Consider the following 21,189-nt stretch of genomic DNA (forward strand, 5'->3'; position numbering starts at 1 on the left):
AGGTAATATCTCATGATGATTTTGATTTGCATTTCCCGGATGATTAGTGACGTTGAGCACCTTTTCATGTACCTGGTGCTGTGTTAAGTATTCCTAACACACATACAGAGACACAAAGGGATAGAAGGAATCTTTTGGAAGTGATGAGTATATTACCGTGATGGTGGTGATGGTATCACAGGTGTGTGCATATGTCCAAACTCATCAAGTTATACAAATTAAACCTGGGCTGGATTTTGTATATCAGTTATACGTAAATAAAGCTGTAAAAGCCCAGCAACAAGTGGTGTGTTTCCTGAGCCGGTGAAGCCCAGGTACATCTTTTCTCCTCTCCCAGGGGTGAACCCACCCAAGCAGCCATTGAACTTGGCTCACTTTCCGTTTCTTTAGTTTCCCCTTCTATTACTTTTGTGTTTCTGCTTTGTTTTCAGATTACAGCTAAGTGCTTCCCTATTTGTAGCAGCAGTGATTCTGAGTTTGGCTCTGTCGTTTGAAGACTTTTGATGGTCTCTCCAAAGCGATTAAGTTTCTACAGAGCTAATCTCAGTTAGGTGAGAGGTGGCAGAGGATCTGGTTTGATAGTCTTTTCTTAGTCTTTTCTGTTCGTCTATTTGTCTACTTTGACAAGCTCAGATCAGATCAGTTAAGAATCTCTTGCCCAATGGGAGGAGAACGGCTCTTTAATCTCTAGACTGGTGAGTGTTTATTCCTGACCGATGTCTAAGACTTTAGAACTGAAGGTAAAAGTTCCATTTCTCTGTATGTCTGTGTGTCTGTAATTCAGAAAGGCCTTTACCTCTGACAGTGTGAGTATGTAATGTTTTTCTGCTTCTGGATCTATTAAAGTAGATTGTAGAGTCTCTTAAATTCAAGGGTTTCTGTCCTGATTGGCTTACAAAGATACAAATGTGCTTATAAAAATTATGTATCCCTAAAATTCTCAGAGAGAAAGGAATTTGAACTTCTGATACTTTAAATGTGCTAGAAAAGTATTCTTACGGAAATCAAGTCAGGGAATTCCCTGGCAGTGCAGTGGTTAGGACTCGGTGCTTTCACTGCCAGGGCCCGGGTTCAGTCCCTGGTCAGGGAACTAAGATCCAGCAAGCCTCTCGGTGCAGTCAAAAACACAAACAAACAAAAAAATCAACTCAGAAATTTAAAGACTTCAAGTTTACATAATTTAGGTAAATCTTTGGCAAATGAAGCTAGTTTAATAGTTTTGGTTTAATACAAAGTTACTCCTATCTTATTTATCAGTATTAGGCATACATTGAAAACAATTCTACTTGGGTGTGTTCTTCCTAAATTTATATAGGTGTACCCATCAAATAAGCTAACATTACTTCTACTTAATATTTAAGGTTATGAAAAATGTAAATTTGTGTTTAGCCACATTTAATGATTCTTCTGACAAACTTTATTTCAACAGTAACTATGTTTTGTACTGTGTCAGCTTGTCGATACATTCCAAGATCTTTAGTTTACGTAAACCCTTGAACTGATACTAAATTGTGTTACTGACTGGATAATCATTGGATACCGAGGTCATTTGTAAGCAAGACAGAAACCTGAAACGTTGATCACTAAGCATAATCTCAAGTTCTATGCTCTTGCTGCATATTTTTATTTGTTACCTAGAGGCTATATCTGTGGGTGTGTTAATGAATGTGTTTGTCTCTGGCACTTGGAGAAGTTGTGTAAGGGATGTTTGTGGCTTCGTAATGTTGTGTTACGTGTGTTCATGAGCTCTGCTAGCCTACAGTGCTGGTGTGTGATGGGCAGTTGTCAGTTATTCACTCCTAGTTTTCTTTGTGCAATGGAAGTAACTTTGGTTCAAAGTTGTTATGAATATAATATGAATGAGGCTTGAGCAATAGTAATGTTATCGGCTGGAACAGAACTCAGGTGCAGCTGCTCATCGCTCAGAAGTCAATGTTCCAGAGACAAGGGTTGGTGGAAGAAGAACGATGCTTTATTCAGGAAGCTGGCAACGTGGGAAGATGGTGGACTAGTGTCCCCCACAGCATCTCCCAGTTGCCAGTTAGAGGGAAAAGGGGTTTACAGGGAAAAGACGGGAAGTCTCTGGGCTGTGCAGGTGGGGGCTACATGCAGAGTAGCACAGTCAGCTCTGACCATCATCTTGACATTGGTCATGCAGTGGTGTGGTCAGTGTCATGTTGATTGTTTCCGGCACAGTTAATCTTCAAGTCCAGTGTTGGTTTGTTCCCATTTCCTTGAGGCCAGTTCCTGGAATTGTGTAAGCCATTGGTTCAGGTCTGCTCAAGATGGAGCAGCTTACGTCATAGCTCCAGTCTGGTCATCATACAGTTAGCTCTCTCCTCTTGTAGCGGTTTTAGTATCTGCCAAACAAGTTAGGAATGTGTCTCTGACACTGTTACTTATGTCCTTGGGGAGGACCTAAAGAGTCTGTGACTGCTGTTGTCCTAATCGTGAACTGCTTGAACCTGTTGTTTTGTGACTCAGGGGAGGCCTGGGAGACTGCAGCTGTTTTACAAGCAAGAGGCAGGGGACACGGAAGGGCCCTGCAGGGTCCTGCTTGGTTCCAGCAACCGAGAGGTACAACTTTGTATGCAAGATGATGAGATGTAGTTTTGTTTATTAACAGGAACAAAAATAGTTTGGTCCTAAAGTAAAATGACCGATTGTTCCAGCACCAGAAAGAGGATAGTGAAGGACACCACCTGAATGAATCTAGAAAGTTGTAGGAGATTGGTGGAAAGGGAATTGTATTGGTCTCAGCCGAAGGTGGCTCAGTTTTGATGTTTATTGCAGAGATTTTCAAAAAAGAGCTTATGGTTCTCTTAAGTATCAAATATTATATTGATGCAAAGCTGGAGTTTGGTTTTCTCTCTGTAAAAATGATATAATTTTTCGTGGAGTATTGGTCTCCTTAATAAGTGGTTGGAAAAGTTGTTCTCTAAATCTGCCTAAACAGCAGAGATTCTGTATCTCACAGGAAGAGCTTTCTGCCCCTAGTTGTGAATTCATCCGGCCGCCTTATTTTCTTGAAAATAAATGCACAGGGACTTCCCTGGTGGTGCAGCGGTTAAGAATCCGCCTGCCAGCGCAAGGCACACGGGTTCGAGCCCTGGTCCGGGAAGATCCCACATGCTTTTAGAAACTAGAACACGGAGAGAGTGAGGTCATATGAAATTTGAAACGCTAAATATTGTCATAGTTTTAAGCAGTTTGAGGATTGCTGGAAGAAATGATTTGTCATTCATTCAAGTAATACGCATTTGATGAATACTTGCAAAAAGTAAACAATAAAAAATCCTCTAGAGCCCGCGAGCCACAACTACTGGAACCCACGTGCCTAGAGCCCATGCTCCGCAACAAGAGAAGCCACCGCATTGAGCAGCCGACGCACCACAACGAAGAGAAGCCCCCGCTCACCGCAACTAGAGAGAGCCCACGTGCAACAGCGAAGACCCAACGCAGAGAAAAATAAATAAATAAATAAATAAATAAATAAATGTATTAAAAGAAAAAAAGAAAGAAAATAAATGCACAACAAAATTTCTGCGTTTCTGAGAAAGTTAAGCTTCCTTAAAAGTGTGTTCCTTTTGGTCTGGTTTTTTCTCTTTAAAGTGGACTGTCAGGAATTCCCTGGCATTTCAGGGGTTAGGACTGTGCGCGTCCACTGCTAGAGGCCTGTGTTTGATCCCTGGTCAGGGAACTAAGATCCCACAAGCTGCGTGGCGCGGTCGAAAAAACAGCAAAGACAAAATCATCATACTTTAGCCGTTAAACGAAGTCCAGGGCCTTTAGTTGCTCCTCAAGGGCTATGGGGTAATAGTATGAGGCACGTCCTTGGAGCTGTTTTGCAGAGACTGAAACCCCCAGCAGGTGGAAGAAGTTAACTGCATGCTGCCCACAAGCACGCAGACCCCAGACCCGTTGGAAGCAGAAGGCTGATGATGTTGAGTCCCCGCTACCTCACCACCGACCAATCAGAAGAATGTCCGTGAGCTGATCACGCACCCTGTAACCCTGTCTTCAACATGCAGCCCCTTTCTCTTTTCCCTATATAGTCCTCAAGCAAAACCTCAGGAGGGGAGAGTAGGTTCTTTGGGACGAGTCCACCTTCCCCCCTGGGCTGCCGGCTTCCTCAGTAAAGCCGTGTTTCCTTTTACCCAACACTTGTCTCTCAGTATTGGAGTCCTGAATGATGCAAGATCTGCCTCATCTTCTGCAGTTTTTCCTCCATGAAAAATAATTCAGGATTATTTTTCAGAGTTAAGAAATGTGGTTGGATAATCACAACGCCATTAAGCCACACCTCATCGGGCAGCAAACAGGCGAAGCACACTGGTAATGACCACACACATCATGACTGTGAGAAGACTTTCATCTTTATTATATTTCCCCAAAAGCTGCATTGCACGGTACTCTTTAATAATCTAAAATAACATACGAACTTGTTGAGACAAGTTAAAAACTTACGACTGAATTCCCACAATTCAGTAATGAGAACTAAAAATATACAAATTTATGCTTACAAGAATTGGGAGGAAATACCCACCTAGCTATAAGTAGAATGGAAATATTATGTAATAGATAAAATGTATATTATGTAATAGATAAAACCAAAAATCTCTCTTGAAAATGTGAATAAAATTGTATATAGGTGTAAATATACTAAGAACTAAGATCTCGCAAGCTGCGTCGCGTGGCCGAAAAAACAGCAAAGACAAAATCATCATACTTTAGCCGTTAAACGAAGTCCAGGACCTTTAGTTCCTCCTCAAGGGCTATCGTGTAATATTCTGAGCTAGGTCCTTGGAGCTGTTTTGCAGAGACTGAAACCCCCAGCAGGTGGAAGAAGTTAACTGCATGCTGCCCACAAGCACGCAGACCCCAGACCAGCTGGAACCAGAAGGTGGACGATGTTGACCTCACATTATTTACCTCACCACCAACCAATCGGAAGAATGTCCACAAGCTGACCACACACCCCTCAACCTCCCCTCCCTCACCCCACCTTTTTGTAATTCACTTTAAACATTTTTTAAATTTTATATTGGGAGTATAGTTGATTTACAATGTTGTGTTAGTTTCCTGTGTACAGCAAAGTGATTCAGTTATATGTATACATATATCTATTCTTTTTCAGATTCTTTTCCCATTTAGGTTATTACAGAATTTTGGTTTATTTTTCGTTGCGCTGTGTGGCTTGCAGGATCTCAGTTCCCTGACCAGGGATTGAACCGGGCCACGGCCGTGAAAGCCCAGAATTGTAACCTCTGGGCCACCAGGGAACTCCCTAGGTTAATACAGAATATTGAGTAGAGGTCCCTGTGCTATACGGGAGGTCCTTGTTGATTGCCTGTTTTATATATAGTTGTGTGTATCCGTTAGTCCCAACCTCCTGATCTGTCCCTCTCCCCCACCTTTCCCCTTTGGTAACCATAAGTTCGTTTTCTATGTCTGTGTGTCTATTTCTGTTTTGTAAAGAAATTCATATCATTGTTTTAGATTCCACATAGAAGTGATACCATGTGGTATTTGTCTTTCTCTGTCTGACTTCCTTCACTTAGTATGATAATCTCTAGGTCCATGCATGGTGCTGCAAATGGCATTATCTGATTCTTTTTTATGGCTGAGTAGTATTCCATCGCATATATGTACCACATCTTCCTTATCCATTCCTCTGTCAATGGACATTTAAGTTGCTTCCATATCTTGGTTATTGTAAATAGTACTGCTATACATATTGGGGTGCATGTGTCTTCTTGAATGATTGTTTTCTCTGGGTATATGCCCAGGAGTGGGATTGCTGGGTCATACAGTAGCTCTAGCTTTAGTGTTTTGAGGAATCTCCATCCACAGTGTTCTCCATAGTGGCGGCACCAGTGTACATTCCCACCAACAGCCTCACCCCATCTTTAAACACCTTTCCCTGAAAGCCATTGGGGAGTTCGGGCCTTTTGAGCCCTAGATACCTGGACTCCTTGCTTGTTGATCTGCCGTAAACGCTGCACTTTCCTTCACCGTGACCTGGTGTCAGTAGATTGGCTTTAATGCGTGTGGGCGAGTGGACCCAAGTTTCGTTCAGTAACAGCATGTTTGGAGACAAGCAAAACTATCACCTCTCCTCCTGTCTTTTCCTCCTGTGGATGCAGTTTAATATAACAACGGCTGTAGCTCTAGTGCAGAAATGTCAGTAGAGTGAAGCAGAAGTGCTTTATCAGTACAATCCTTTCGGCATGAGAGTCACGTGGAGAAAATATTACAACGCAGATGCCTGGACACAGCCTCACAGATTCTAATTCCACAGCACTGAGCTAGGGCCTAATTTTAACTTTCTCAATTGACCTGCTTCTGATTTGGAAATCTCTGGGTGGGATGTGCCACCCAGGCTGGTGCAGTAGGGGGTCTTCAAGGCATCATTGAATGACATAAGTGGGAGGGAGGTGAACTGTGAGCTGGATTTAACACAGGCAGCCTCTGGCAGGGCTGTGGCCAGGCCATGGGTCCACAGCTGAGCGGACGTCTGTGTCAGCCTCCAATCCTCCTGCCAACGGGTCCGTGACAACCCCTCCGGCAGCCTGGTGCTGCTGTGGATAAGCAGCCCTGGGGTCGGAGTTCAGCCCAGGCACCTACCTAGTACATACATAGTGCATGTGCTGCTGAGGAAACGGCCCTCTCCACCAGAAAGCCTGGAGCACACCCTCCCGTACAGCCCTCAGAGGGGCCCAACCCTGCTGACACCTGCATCTCAGACTTCCAACCTGCGAAAATGTCGGACAGTGCATTTGTGTTGCCTAAGCCCGCCAGTTTGTCGTACTTTGTGACGTAGCCCAAGCAAACTGCTACGACCTGTATTTTGAAGACGAAGGAATTCACATGTGACGGTCACTTTCCTGTTTCCCCTGACTTTATTTTTATTTTTAAAAAATATTTATTTCTCTTAGGCTGCGTCGTGTCTTAGTTGCGGCACGCGGGCTTAATTGCCCCGTGGCGTGTGGGATCTTAGCTCCCGGACCAGGGTTCCCAGGCTTCGAACCCACGTCCCCTGCATTAGAAGGCGGATTCTTTACCACTGGAACACCGGGAAAGTCCGTCCCCTGCCTTTAAATTAAGACGTGTCCCTGAGCTTCAAAGAAGCACCTGTCCTTTTCTGTTAGATGAGAAACTTGAATTTTCTTCTTAAACGTTGCATTTCCTGGTTGTGGTAGATGTGTTAGTGTTGAAAAAAATGGTTGAGAGACTTTAAGAGGAGAATGCTTTACAAATCCTGAAGATGGGTGCCAGTTATCTTGATAAAATTGGTATGTTAAGAGACCAAACATAAACAGGCGAAAACAGAGGCAACTACTTAGGAAATGAAGGATGGGAAAGGCTTCTTCAAGTACAGTGTCAAAGCAGATGAAAAGTATGAAGTGAAAGATTTGAACACAAAATATGTTTTTAAGTGTCTGTATAACAGAATGTGAGAGTAAAAAATTAAGTTAAAAAGATAAAGAACAGGGATTGACAGATACACACTTGTATATGTAAAATAGATCAACAATAAGGACCTACTGTATAGCACAGGAAACTATGTTCAATATCTTGTAATAACCCATAATGGAAAAGAACCTGAAAAAGAATATATATATTCTTACATAAGTACATGTAACCGAATCACTTTGCTGTACACCTGAAACATTGTAAACCAGCTATACATCAATAAAAATAGATAACTGACAAAAGAGGGAAAATATCTGCATTTAATAGAGACACAGATACAAGAAGAGAAAGCTTTATATTGTAAATATCCATATATATGAAGAGAGTTTAATGAAACCAAACTAAAAGGTGGCCATTGCTGCTTCTGGTCAAGGTGAAATCACAGGGTCCAGGTTTACCCTCCTAGCTTAAACAACTTTAAAAGGGGGAAATGTATGAAGTGACGGTTTTTCGCCTTTTGGAGAGAGGGGTGAGTCGTGAGAGACATCAGCTCCCCGCTGGACACCCTGTTCATTTGGATGACTCCGTACTTATTCCCTTTTTTAAAAAAAAATTATTTATTTATTTTTTGGCTGCTTTGGGTCTTTGTTGCTGTGCGCGGGCTTCCTCTAGTTGCGGCGAGCGGGAGCTACTCTTTGTTGCGGTGTACAGGCTTCTCGTTGTGGTGGCTTCTCTTGTTGTGGAGCATGGGCTCTAGGCGCACGGGCTTCAGTAGTTGTAGCACGCGGGCTTAGCAGTTGTGGCTCGCGGGCTCTAGAGTGCAGGCTCAGTAGTTGTGGCGCACGGGCTTAGTTGCTCCGCGGCATGTGGGATCTTCCCGGACCAGGGCTTGGACCCGTGTCCCCTGCATTGGCAGGCGGATTCTTAACCACTGCGCCACCAGGGAAGCCCCTTATTCCCTTCTTTCGAGCATTTCCTCAAGACAGCTTGTAATAGAAATACTTCCAGAGAGTGTCCAGGGCAAAGTACAGGGCAGGGGGCTGGGGAGCCCAGCATGCTCTGGGCTGAAGGGATAGAGTGAGGTGTTGAGGTGGGCACAGCAGCTGGGGTTCACAGGCCACCCCAGTCTTCTGCTGAGACCCGGTCAGTGCACGTGGGTGAGGTGAGAACTGGAGGCCTGGTGGCGGGCTGACGGGCGCACTGCCCACCCAAGGTGCTTCCAGGGTACTCAGTGTAGCTGACGTCTTTACCTGGTGACAATGGAAAACGCGAGAAGTGCGCCCTGGAGGTTTGCCAGGCTCAGGCTCAGAGGAGGCGTGGTCGCTGTCATTCCCACACAAGCAGCATTTCATCGGTGGGAATTCAGGCAGAGGCCACAGTCAGCAGCAGCAAGAACCGGAAAAGACCATTCCTGGCTCTGAGCAGCCACTTCCAAGAGCAATTGTGTAGAAGCACACAGTTTGTGCAGGATTAATTTAATGTGGCACTTCAGCTGGGGAAATCAGGAATGGGTTATGTATGTGCTTATTCATTTGGATGAGTCATCACTTCTTATTTCCGTTTTTAGAGGATTTCCTCAAGACGCTTGTCATATAAATACTTCCTCTGTCCCTTTCATAAGTATCTAAATCTTTTTCAAAGCTAAATCAGTCTCTTGCCAGCATTACAACCCAGGAATGTTTTTGTTAAGGACCTGAGAGCTATCTACTTTATGTCTCTGTCACCAGGGGAGTTTAGGCTAGGTGTTAGGCACTTTGCTCTGAGCTGTAACTACCTGCTTGTCATAACAAATAGGAGAAGTTGTCTTTCTTCTTTGGATAAAGGGTATGAACTAGCATGGACCAGTTCATCACAAGATGACCAGGTGAATTTAGGATGTACTCTGAAAGAATGTATGCCATTTTTATGGTGTTGTCAAGTCTTTTCACATGAGACAAGTTCCCGTTTATCTTGAGGACATGTATGCAACAGATTTTATCTGCTGAGCTATTAAAAAAAAAGGTGAGGTTGATTTCATTTGCACAAACATTAGTGGTTCGCCTGTGGTCCATAGCACAGTCTGGTTGAATGGCTATTCCACAGTAAAACCGTTTTCTTTATTTGTACATTCGTGCAGAGGATTTTCTCGGTTGCCAGGAGATTTAATTTTCATTTTTATTTTTTTTGTTAGTTAATTACTTCATTAATTAATGAGACTGCGCTGTGCAGCATGCGGAATTTTAGTTCCCCAACCAGGAGTCAGACATGTGCCCCCTGCAGTGGAAGCTAGGAGTCTTAACCACTGGACCGCCAGGGAAGTCCCTGGAGATTTTATTTTTAACTTTTCCTCTAGCAGCTTTTAAGAAACAGTTGGCCAAGAACACAGTTATATTATTTCACCCCCAAAATAGTGATAACTCATTACCCTTATGATTCCATTTTTGAAAAATGATGTTTTTACCTAACATAAACAATATCCTCTTTAAGAGGTAAGATCCCAGGTATGTGTTTTCTGTTTTCGGTTTGTGTATACCTTCTGATTTTTGTACAGTTTTTAATGCGTTGGTTGTGTAATGTAAAAAGCTACAATTTCCATTTTCATTTCCTTCTGTGGGTAATATTAGTTTGTATCGTGGCTGGTCATTTATTGTATCCTAGGATTTGAATGAAAGTTGTAGCGTTTCAGTTAAGCGAACATGATACACTCCTTCCTCTCTGCTGGTGGTGGGGGAATCTCAGATGTAACCCGAAATGTCTGAGGGCAGGGCAAGGACCAGGGACCCTGGAGGCCATCCCACAGCCCCCACTTGAGGCCACACCTTTCCTTGATTGCTAACAGGAGTGAAGACAAATGGGCCATTGAGTTCCTGGTCCAGGCGGCCCACCCTCGCAGCACAGCAGTTCTTCACCGCCAGATGTGCTGGAGACGCTTATGACGCTCCCTAACTTGACGGCGCGGAGACTTCTGGGAAATAGAGTCCTGGTGCTTGTCCCGCTCTCCAGGCAGGCTTTGGAAGGCGGATTTCGGGCGTCCCCCTGCGCAGGCGCGCCTCACAGTTTGTGCGTGTTGGCGCACGCGCACCATTGCCGCGCCACCCTGGCTTCCAGTGCGTGCCCAGGTCCCTGCTGGTCGTTGTTCTCAGGTCCTGGCGGCTGGCGGGTGAGGATTGCGGGGCGTGCGGGGCTGGACGCCGTCCGGCCGGGCCGGCAGCCAGCGGGCGCGGGCTGTGCGGGCGAGGGTTCGCGTGGGCCGGGCGGAGGCTGGAACGGGGACCCCCGAGCGCGAGCCGCGGAGCCCCGCGGCCTGGGCCGCAGGGGCCGGGCGGGCGGCGGCGGCGCAGTGCCCGACCGTCTGCGGCGCGCGGCAGAGCGAGGTCCCGGGAGGGACGTGGGCCTGAAGGGAGCTTGTGCCGTAGGCCCAGAGCCGGCTCCTCGGGCCCAGTGGCCTCGTGAGGCGGAGAGGAGGGACCCCGGGAGAGGAGCGCGCCGGAGGAGCAGCCCCCAGCCGGTCCGCGAGTCCCGACGGGGTAGGTGGCGAGTCCCGACAGGGTAGGTGGTGCGTCTTCGGGCCTGCAGGCGGTTGTAGACCCTGCGGCCCTTGGAGAGCGGGGCTCAGGTGAGCCCGCCCCGGGCCCCGCGGGAGAGCGACCGGGAGGGTTTGACCGTTTCCCGGAGGTGGACGGGTCGGGCTGGAGGGCAGGGCCGGCTGCTCCGGATGGGGCTCCCCTGGGACTTGTGAGTTCCGGGTGTCCTGGGGGAGCAGGGGCCACAGGCTCGGCCGGGACGTGCCGCGTCCACCCCTCCCTCCAACCCCCATCCTCCTCATCGTCCTGCTGTCGCCGTGTCGGGCTCTCGCACGTGTCTCTCAAGGCCCATCAGCAGGTTGGTTGTCTAATCTAAGCGTCCGCTGCCCCCCTGGGTTGTGCCCCGTGGAATCGCACAGTGTAGTTAGTGCAGGATGAGTCTGCAAGGCTTCTGTCCTGCTGTCTCGGTTGAGGAAGGAAGAGATTGGGCCTGAGGAGGGAGGTGACTTGTCCCAGATCCTCACCGGGTGTGCACGTGGGGTCGCTAACAGGACTCAGAATTCCTAGGGCAGGTGTTCTGTCCACTTCAAATCAAAAGATGTTTTTGAGCGTCGCACTTAAGTTTGTCCAAATAATTGAAAGAGTGAAACGCACCTGAGTGTATCCCTTTATCCTGGGTATCCTGTGGATTTTCTGCTCTGAAGTTGTTAGCAGAGTTGGTGAGAAGAGATAAACTAAGCGTTTTTTAATCTCATATTTCACGACGGAGGTTTATTTTAATAGGATTCAGCGTACACTGACTACTGAAAACAAAGTATCCCCTCAGTTACCACAGTCACATGGGAGTTACAGACCTGAGGGTGGTTGCTCCCTCCTCATTCTAACAGGCCCTTGTGAAGGTGAAAGGGCGGGTCTCCCACAGGTGTCTCTTGTGGAGGGCGGGGCGGGTGCTCCTGCACCCCGAGCCGCTTCAGTCGTAACTTCACTGCCTGCGTTTTTTTCCTTCTCCAGGTCCGCCTCCACTGTCACAGTCCTGCACGTTGTTCCAAGAGCAGCGGAAAATGAATCGGTCTCCGGTGAGTTTTGCTGTTTATGTATTGACTTGCTGCTCTTGTTTTGTAGTAACAGCTTGGGAGGCAAATAGTTCAAAATTTAAAATGGGAAAGTCGGACTAGGTAAAAGATGTGGTTAGACAAAGCATAGAGGAGCAGGTCAGTACCAAGTGTTTCTGGCAAGTTCTATGCGTAGATCCCACGATCCAATACCCTGTAGCTCCATCCGTGTTGCCACAAATGGCAAGATTTCATTCTTTTTTTTTTGAATTTTAAAAGATTTTTTTATTTTACTTTTGGCTGCGTTGGGTCTTTTTGTTGCTGCATGCCGCCTCTTTTCTAGTTGTGGCAAGCAGGGGCTTCTCTTCCTCGCGGTGCATGGGCTTCTCATTGCGGTGGCTTCTCTTGTTGCAGAGCATGGGCTCCAGGTGAGCGGGCTTCAGTAGCTGTGGCTCGCAGGCTCTAGAGCATGGCTCAGTAGTTGTGGCACACGGGCTTAGTTGCTCCGTGGCATGTGGGATCTTCCGGGAACAGGGCTTGAACCCATTGCCCCTGCATTGGAAGGCGGATTCTCAACCACTGCACCCCCAGGGAAGCCCCTCATTCTTTGTTTTTTTTTTTTTATGGCTAACAGTCCATTGTGTGTGTGCGTGTAGCCATATATATATATATATATATATATATATATATATATATATATATATATGACGCATCTTCTTTATCCATTCAACTATGGATGGACACTTAGGTTGCATCTATACACTGGCTATTATAAGGAATGCTCAGCGAACAAAGGGGTGCATGTGTCTTTTTGAATTAGTGTTTTTGTTTTCTTCCGAAAAAATACACACAAGTGGAATTTCTGGATCTTATAATAGTTCTACTTTAAAATTTTTGAGGAATGAGGCGCAGTACTCTTTTTTTTTTAAACATCTTTATTGAAGTATAATTGCCTTACAATGGTGTGTTAGCTTCTGCTTTATAACAAAGTGAATCAGTTATACATATACAGTATGTTCCCATTTCTCTTCCCTCTTGCATCTCCCTCCGTCCCACCCTCCCCATCCCACCCCTCTAGGTGGTCACAAAGCACCGAGCTGATCTTCCTGTGCTATGCGGCTGCTTCCCACTAGCTATCTATTTTACATTTGGTAGTGTATATATATGTCCATGACACTCTCTTACCCTGTCACATCTCACCCCACCCCCTCCCCATATCCTCAAGTCCATTCTCTAGTAGGTCTGTGTCTTTATTCCCGTCTTGCCACTAGGTTCTTCATGGCCTTTTTTTTTTTTTTTCCTTAGATTCCGTATATATGTGTTAGCATACTGTATTTGTTTTTCTCTTTCTGACTTACTTCACTCTGTATGACAGACTCTAACTCCATCCACCTCATTACAAATACCTCCATTTCATTTCTTTTTATGGCTGAGTCATATTCCATTGTATATATGTGCCACATCTTCTTTATCCATTCATCTCTCGATGGACATTTAGGTTGCTTCCATGTCCTGGCTATTGTAAATAGAGCTGCAATGAACATTTTGGTACATGACTCTTTTTGAATTATGGTTTTCTCAGGGTATATGCCCAGTAGTGGGATTGCTGGGTCATATGGTAGTTCTATTTTTAGTTTTTTAAGGAACCTCCATACTGTTCTCCATAGTGGCTGTATCAATTTACATTCCCACCAACAGTGCAAGAGTGTTCCCTTTTCTCCACACCCTCTCCAGCATTTATTGTTTCTAGATTTTTTGAGGATGGCCATTCTGACCGGTGTGAGATGATATCTCATTGTAGTTTTGATTTGCATTTCTCTAATGATTAATGATGTTGAGCATTCTTTCATGTGTCTGTAGGCCATCTGTATATCTTCTTTGGAGAAATGTCTATTTAGGTCTTCTGCCCATTTTTGGATTGGGTTGTTCGTTTTTTTGTTATTGAGCTGCATGAGCTGCTTGTAAATCTTGGAGGTTAATCCTTTGTCAGTTGCTTCATTTGCAAATATTTTCTCCCATTCTGATGGTTGTCTTTTGGTCTTGTTTATGGTTTCCTTTGCTGTGCAAAAGCTTTTAAGTTTCATTAGGTCCCATTTGTTTATTTGTGTTCTTATTTCCATTTCTCTGGGAGCTGGGTCAAAAAGAATCTTGCTGTGATGTATGTCATAGAGTGTTCTGCCTATGTTTTCCTCTAAGAGTTTGATAGTGTCTGCCCTTACACTTAGGTCTTTAATCCATTTTGAGTTTATTTTTGTGCATGGTGTCAGGGAGTGTTCTAATTTCATACTTTTACATGTACCTGTCCAATTTTCCCAGCACCACTTATTGAAGAGGCTGTCTTTTCTCCACTGTATATGCTTGCCTCCTTTATCAAAGATAAGGTGACCATATGTGTGTGGGTTTATCTCTGGGCTTTCTATCCTGTTCCATTGATCTATATTTCTGTTTTTGTGCCAGTACCAAACTGTCTTGATTACTGAAGCTTTGTAATATAGTCTGAAGTCAGGGAGCCTGATACCCCCAGCTCCATTTTTCGTTCTCAAGATTGCTTTGGCTATTCGGGGTCTTTTGTGTTTCCATACAAATTGTGAAATTTTTTGTTCTAGTTCTGTGAAAAATGCCAGTGGTAGTTTGATAGGGATTGCATTGAATCTGTAGATTGCTTTGGGTAGTAGAGTCATTTTCACAATGTTGATTCTTCCAATCCAGGAACATGGTATATCTCTCCATCTATTTGTATCATCTTTAATTTCTTTCATCAGTGTCTTATAATTTTCTGCATACAGGTCTTTTGTCTCCTTAGGTAGGTTTATTCCTAGATATTTTATTCTTTTTGTTGCAATGGTAAACGGGAGTGTTTTCTTAATTTCACTTTCAGATTTTTCGTCATTAGTGTATAGAAATGCAAGAGATTTCTGTGCATTAGTTTTGTATCCTGCTACTTTACCAAATTCATTGATTAGCTCTAGGAGTTTTCTGGTAGCATCTTTAGGATTCTCTATGTATAGTATCATGTCATCTGCAAATAGTGACAGCTTTACTTCTTCTTTTCCGATTTGGATTCCTTTTATTTCTTTTTCTTCTCTGATTGCTGTGGCTAACACTTCCAAAACTATGTTGAATAATAGTGGTGAGAGTGGGCAACCTTGTCTTGTTCCTGATCTTAGTGGAAATGGTTTCAGTTTTTCACCATTGAGGACAATGTTGGCTGTGGGTTTGTCATATATGGCCTTTATTATGTTGAGGAAAGTTCCCTCTATGCCTACTTTCTGCATAGCTTTTATCATAAATGGGTGTTGAATTTTGTCGAAAGCTTTCTCTGCATCTATTGAGATGATCATATGGTTTTTCTCCTTCAATTTGTTAATATGGTGTATCACATTGATTGATCTGCGTATATTGAAGAATCCTTGCATTCCTGGGATAAACCCCACTTGATCATGGTGTATGATCCTTTTAATGTGCTGTTGGAGTCTGTTTGCTAGTATTTTGTTGAGGATTTTTGCATCTATGTTCATCAGTGATATTGGCCTGTAGTTTTCTTTCTTTGTGACATCTTTGTCTGGTTTTGGTATCAGGGTGATGGTGGCCTCATAGAATGAGTTTGGGAGTGTTCCTCCCTCTGCAATATTTTGGAAGAGTTTGAGAAGGATAGGTGTTAGCTCTTCTCTAAATGTTTGATAGAATTCACCTGTGAAGCCATCTGGTCCTGGGCTTTTGTTTGTTGGAAGGTTTTTAATCACAGTTTCAATTTCAGTGCTTGTGATTGGTCTGTTCATATTTTCTATTTCTTCCTGGTTCAGTCTCGGCAGTTTGTGCATTTCTAAGAATCTGTCCATTTCTTCCAGGTTGTCCATTTTATTGGCATAGAGTTGCTTGTAGTAATCTCTCATTATCTTTTGTATTTCTGCAGTGTCAGTGGTTACTTCTCCTTTTTCAGTTCTAATTCTATTGATTTGAGTCTTATCCCTTTTTCTCTTGATGAGTCTGGCTAATGATTTATCAATTTTGTTTATCTTCTCAAAGAACCAGCTTTTAGTTTCATTGATTTTTGCTATTGTTTCCTTCATTTCTTTTTCATTTATTTCTGACCTGATCTTTATAATTTCTTTCCTTCTGCTAGCTTTGGGGTTTTTTTGTTCTTCTTTCTCTAATTGCTTTAGGTACAAGGTTAGGTTGTTTATTCGAGATGTTTCCTGTTTCTTGAGGTAGGCTTGTATTGCTATAAACTTCCCTCTTAGCACTGCTTTTGCTGCGTCCCATAGGTTTTGGGTCGTCGTATCTCCATTGTCATTTGTTTCTAGGTATTTTTTGATTTCCCCTTTGATTTCTTCAGTGATCACTTCGTTATTAAGTAGTGTATTGTGTAGCCTCCATGTGTTTGTATTTTTTACAGATCTTTTCCTGTAATTGATATCTAGTCTCATAGCGTTGTGGTCGGAAAAGATACTTGATACGATTTCAATTTTCTTAAATTTACCAAGGCTTGATTTGTGACCCAAGATATGATCTATCCTGGAGAATGTTCCATGAGCACTTGAGAAAAATGTGTATTCTGTTGTTTTTGGGTGGAATGTCCTATAAATATCAATTAAGTCCATCTTGTTTAATGTATCATTTAAAGCTTGTGTTTCCTTATTTATTTTCATTTTGGATGATCTGTCCATTGGTGAAAGTGGGGTGTTAAAGTCCCCTACTATGATTGTGTTGCTGTCGATTTCCCCTTTTATGGCTGTTAGTATTTGCCTTATGTATTGAGGTGCTCCTATGTTGGGTGCATAAATATTTACAATTGTTATATCTTCCTCTTGGATCGATCCCTTGATCATTATATAGTGTCCTTCTTTGTCTCTTGTAATAGTCTTTATTTTAAAGTCTATTTTGTCTGATATGAGAATTGCTACTCCAGCTTTCTTTTGATTTCCATTTGCATGGAATATCTTTTTCCATCCCCTCACTTTCAGTCTGTATGTGTCCCTAGGTCTGAAGTGGGTCTCTTGTAGACAGCATATATATGGGTCTTGTTTTTGTATCCATTCAGCCAGCCTGTGTCTTTTGGTGGGAGCATTTAATCCATTTACATTCAAGGTAATTATCGATATGTATGTTCCTATTCCCATTTTCTTAAATGTTTTGGGTTTGTTATTGTAGGTGTTTTCCTTCTCTTGTGTTTCTTGCCTAGAGAAGTTCCTTTAGCATTTGTTGTAAAGCTGGTTTGGTGGTGCTGAACTCTCTCAGCTTTTGCTTGTCTGTAAAGGTTTTAATTTCTCCATCACATATGAATGAGATCCTTGCTGGGTAGAGTAATCTTGGTTGTAGGTTCTTCTCCTTCATCACTTTAAGTATATCCTGCCACTCCCTTCTGGCTTGCAGAGTTTCTGCTGAAAGATCAGATGTTAACCTTATGGGGATTCCCTTGTGTGTTATTTGTTTTTTTTCCCTTGCTGCCTTTAATATGTTTTCCTTATATTTAATTTTTGACAGTTTGATTAATATGTGTCTTGGCGTGTTTCTCCTTGGATTTATCCTGTATGGGACTCTCTGTGCTTCCAGGACTTGATTAACTATTTCCTTTCCCATATTAGGGAAGTTTTCAACTATAATCTCTTCAAATATTTTCTCAGTCCCTTTCTTTTTCTCTTCTTCTTCTGGGACCCCTATAATTCGAATGTTGGTGCGTTTAATGTTGTCCCAGAGGTCTCTGAGACTGTCCTCAGTTCTTTTCATTCTTTTTTCTTTATCCTGCTCTGCAGTAGTTATTTCCACCATTTTATCTTCCAGGTCACTTATCCTTTCTTCTGCCTCAGTTATTCTGCTATTGATCCCATCTAGAGTATTTTTAATTTCATTTATTGTGTTTTTCATCATTGCTTGGTTCCTCTTTAGTTCTTCTACGTCCTTGTTAAATGTTTCTTGCATTTTGTCTATTCTATTTCCAAGATTTTGGATCATCCTTACTATCATTATTCTGAATTCTTTTTCAGGTAGACTACCTATTTATTTCCTCTTCATTTGTTAAGTCTAGTGTGTTTTGACCCTGCTCCTTCATCTGCTGTGTGGTTTTCTGTCGTCTCATTTTGCTTATCTTACTGTGTTTGGGGTCTCCTTATCACAGGTTGCAGGTTCGTAGTTCCCGTTGTTTTTGGTATCTGTCCCCAGTGGCTAAGGTTGGTTCAGTGGGTTGTGTAGGCTTCCTGGTGGAGGGAACTAGTGCCTGAGCTCTGGTGGATGAGGCTGGATCTTGTCTTTCTGGTGGGCACGTCCACGTCTGGTGGTGTATTTTGGGGTGTCTGTCTGTGGCCTTATTATGATTTTAGGCAGCCTCTCTGCTAATGGATGGGGCTGTGTTCCTGTCTTGCTAGTTGTTTGGCATAGGGTGTTCAGCACTGTAGCTTGCTGGTCATTGAGTGATGCTGGGTCTTGATGTTGAGATGGAGATCTCTGAGAGATTTTTGCCGTTTGGTATTACGTGGAGCTGGGAGGTCTCTTGTGGACCAGTGTCCTGAAGTTGGCTCTCCCACCTCTGAGGTACGGCCCTGATGCCTGGCTGAAGCACCAAGAGCCTTTCGTCCACACGGCTCAGAGTAAAAGGGAGAAAAAATAGAAAGAAAGAAAGAAAGAGGCTATAATATAGTGAAGTAAAATAAAGCTATTATAAAGCAAAGCTATACAGACAAAATCTCCCCCAGAAGCATATACATATACACTCACAAAAAAAAAGGAAAAGGGGAAAAATTAATATATCCTGCTCCCAAAGTCCACCTCCTGAATTTGGGATGATTCGTTGTCCATTCAGATATTCAACAGATGCAGGCACATCAAGTTGTTTGTGGAGTTTTAATCCGCTGCTTCTGAGGCTGCTGGGAGAGATTTCCCCTCCTCGTCTCTGTTCGCACAGCTCCTGGGGATCAGCTTTGGATTTGGACCCGCCTCTGCGTGTAGGTCGCCTGAGGGCGTCTGTTCCCCGCCCAGACAGGACGGGGTTAAAGGAGCAGCTGCTTCGGGGGCTCTGGCTCACCCAGGCCACTGGGAGGGAGGGGTACAGAGGAGGCGGGGCGAGCTTGCAGCGTCAGAGGCCGGTGTGACGTTGCAGGAGCCCGAGGCGCGCCGTGCGTTCTCCCGGGGAAGTTGTCCCCGGATCATGGGACCCTGGCAGTGGCGGGCTGCACAGGCTCCCGGGAGGGGCGGTGTGGAGAGTGACCTGTGCTTGCACACAGGCTTTTTGGAGGCGGCAGCAGCAGCCCCAGCGTCTCACGCCCGTCTCTGGGGTCCGCGCTGATAGCCGCGGCTCGCGCCAGTCTCTGGAGTTCGTTTAGGCGGCGCTCTGAATCCCCTCTCCTTGCGTGCCACAAAACAAAGAGGCAAGAAAAAGTCTCTTGCCTCTTCGGCAGCTGCAGACTTTTTCCCGGACTCCCTCCCGGCTAGCTGTGGTGCACTAACCCCTTCAGGCTGTGTTCACGCCACCAACCCCAGTCCTCTCCCTGCGATCCGACCGAAGCCCGAGCCTCAGCTCCCAGCCCCGCCCGCCCCGGAGCAGACAAGCCTCTCGGGCTGGTGAGTGCTGGTCAGCGCCGAGCCTCCGTGCGGGAAGTGCGGGAATCTCTCCGCTTTGCCCTCCACACCCCTGTGGCTGCGCTCTCCTCCGTGGCTCCTAAGCTTCCCCCCTCTGCCACCCGCAGTCTCTGCCCGCGAAGGGGCTTCCTAGTGCGTGGAAATCTTTCCTCCTTCACAGCTCCCTCCCACTGGTGCAGGTGCCGTCCCTATTCTTTTGTCTCTGTTATTTCTTTTTTCTTTTGCCCTACCCAAGTACGGGGGGGAGTTTCTTGCCTTTTGGGAGGTCTGACGTTTTCTGCCAGCGTTCAGTGGGTGTTCTGTAGGAGCAGTTCCACGTGTAGATGTATTTCTACTGTATCTGTGGGAAGGAAGGTGATCTCCGCGTCTTACTCTTCCGCCATCTTCTCTCCTCTCCAGGTGCACTACTCTTGACACGAAGTTTACCTGGTGCTGTTAGGTGAATCCATCCAGGATCTCTGTGAAGACCTCCAAAACTGTTAAAACATAAGGGTAGGCACTTCCCCGGTGGTCCAGTGGTAAAGAATCCGCCTTACAATGCAGGGGGCCTGGGTTCAATCCCTGGTCAGGGGACCGAGATCCCACGTGCCGCAGGGTAACTAAGGAATGGTGTGGAGGAGGTGAAGGAAAAGACCACGCCAAGCTCAGAGGCCCTTTCAGATGGCAACAAACTCCTGACATTGACTGAAAATCAATGTTCTTTATGTGGAACAATCGAAGAGGCAGGATGGGTCCTGTTAGCAAGGTCCCCTGAGATGCCAGGTCACCTGACCCCCAGCTCCAGATGCAGAGATGTCCGGGACCCAGGCTTTGCTGGCCTGGGAAGGCTGAGGGTGCCCAGCTGCTGACGGGACACACGGGGTGGGGGAAGAGGTGGCTGCCGCCCAAGGCAGACGAGTGTCTGTGCAGAACTGCCTCGGCTCAGCCTCCAGAAGCCTCTCTCAGAAAGCGACAGCAAGTCTTCCAGAAGCTCTGCCCAAATTCCATTCAGGCGTCACCGGTCACACCTGAGGCTGCCCGGATGAAGACTGGGGGCCCACACGTTCACACACTGGAAGTTATTACCAAATGCAAGAGAGGGAGGGATCAGACCATGAACTAGTCTAATTATAATGCATAAGTAGAATCACGCACACCTTATTCTACTTTCCGGTTTTGCATTTGTAATTTCACAAAATGTGTGATTCGTAGTGGGGGTTGTTAGTTGCTTGTAGTTTTGCCTGATGAGAAAAAAACAGCACAATAAGAAAACATTATAGTTTTCACTTGTAATGGGCATAAAAATACATGCACTGTTGTTGATTGAAAACAGCATTATTGTGAATGTTCCAAATGATTTTCTATTTGGTGATGGGTTAACTGGCTTGCCCACATTCACTTTTATGAAAAGGGAAGATTAGAAAATTGCATTCTTCTTGCATTTTAAACTTTAAGAAAATGGATTTCAGAAAACCTGGATAACAAATTAAGAAAGCAATCAGAACTGCAAATATTTAGGGGTTCTAGGTTCATTTCAAAACACAAGGGAACAACCCATGACGTATGTGTCTTAAAAGACCACTTGGGGGCTTCCCTGGTGGCGCAGTGGTTGAGAATCTGCCTGCCAATGCAGGGGACACGGGTTCGAGCCCTGGTCTGGGAGGATC

The 21,189-nt window shown here is 44.8% G+C and overlaps 2 protein-coding genes across 2 annotated transcripts in view; one reads left to right on the forward strand and one right to left on the reverse strand.

Annotated features, from left to right (window-relative positions):
* The window catches only part of LOC309614466 (uncharacterized protein), a 180,846-nt gene that overhangs the window by 3,392 nt on the left and 156,265 nt on the right, over nt 1-21,189 (reverse strand). The window lies entirely within an intron of this gene.
* The window catches only part of LOC309614246 (uncharacterized protein), a gene marked incomplete at its 5' end in the record, with an annotated part of 30,092 nt that continues 18,994 nt past the window's right edge, over nt 10,092-21,189 (forward strand). Inside the window, 4 exons of the mRNA XM_082362329.1 lie at nt 10,092-10,136; nt 10,372-10,555; nt 10,812-10,922; nt 11,931-11,995. Coding sequence (XP_082218455.1) covers nt 10,092-10,136; nt 10,372-10,555; nt 10,812-10,922; nt 11,931-11,995 — 405 coding nt within the window. The remainder of the gene's footprint in view (nt 10,137-10,371; nt 10,556-10,811; nt 10,923-11,930; nt 11,996-21,189) is intronic.

This window comes from Balaenoptera borealis (assembly GCF_965194805.1).
Source record: "Balaenoptera borealis genome assembly, chromosome: 16".
Taxonomy (NCBI): domain Eukaryota; kingdom Metazoa; phylum Chordata; class Mammalia; order Artiodactyla; family Balaenopteridae; genus Balaenoptera; species Balaenoptera borealis.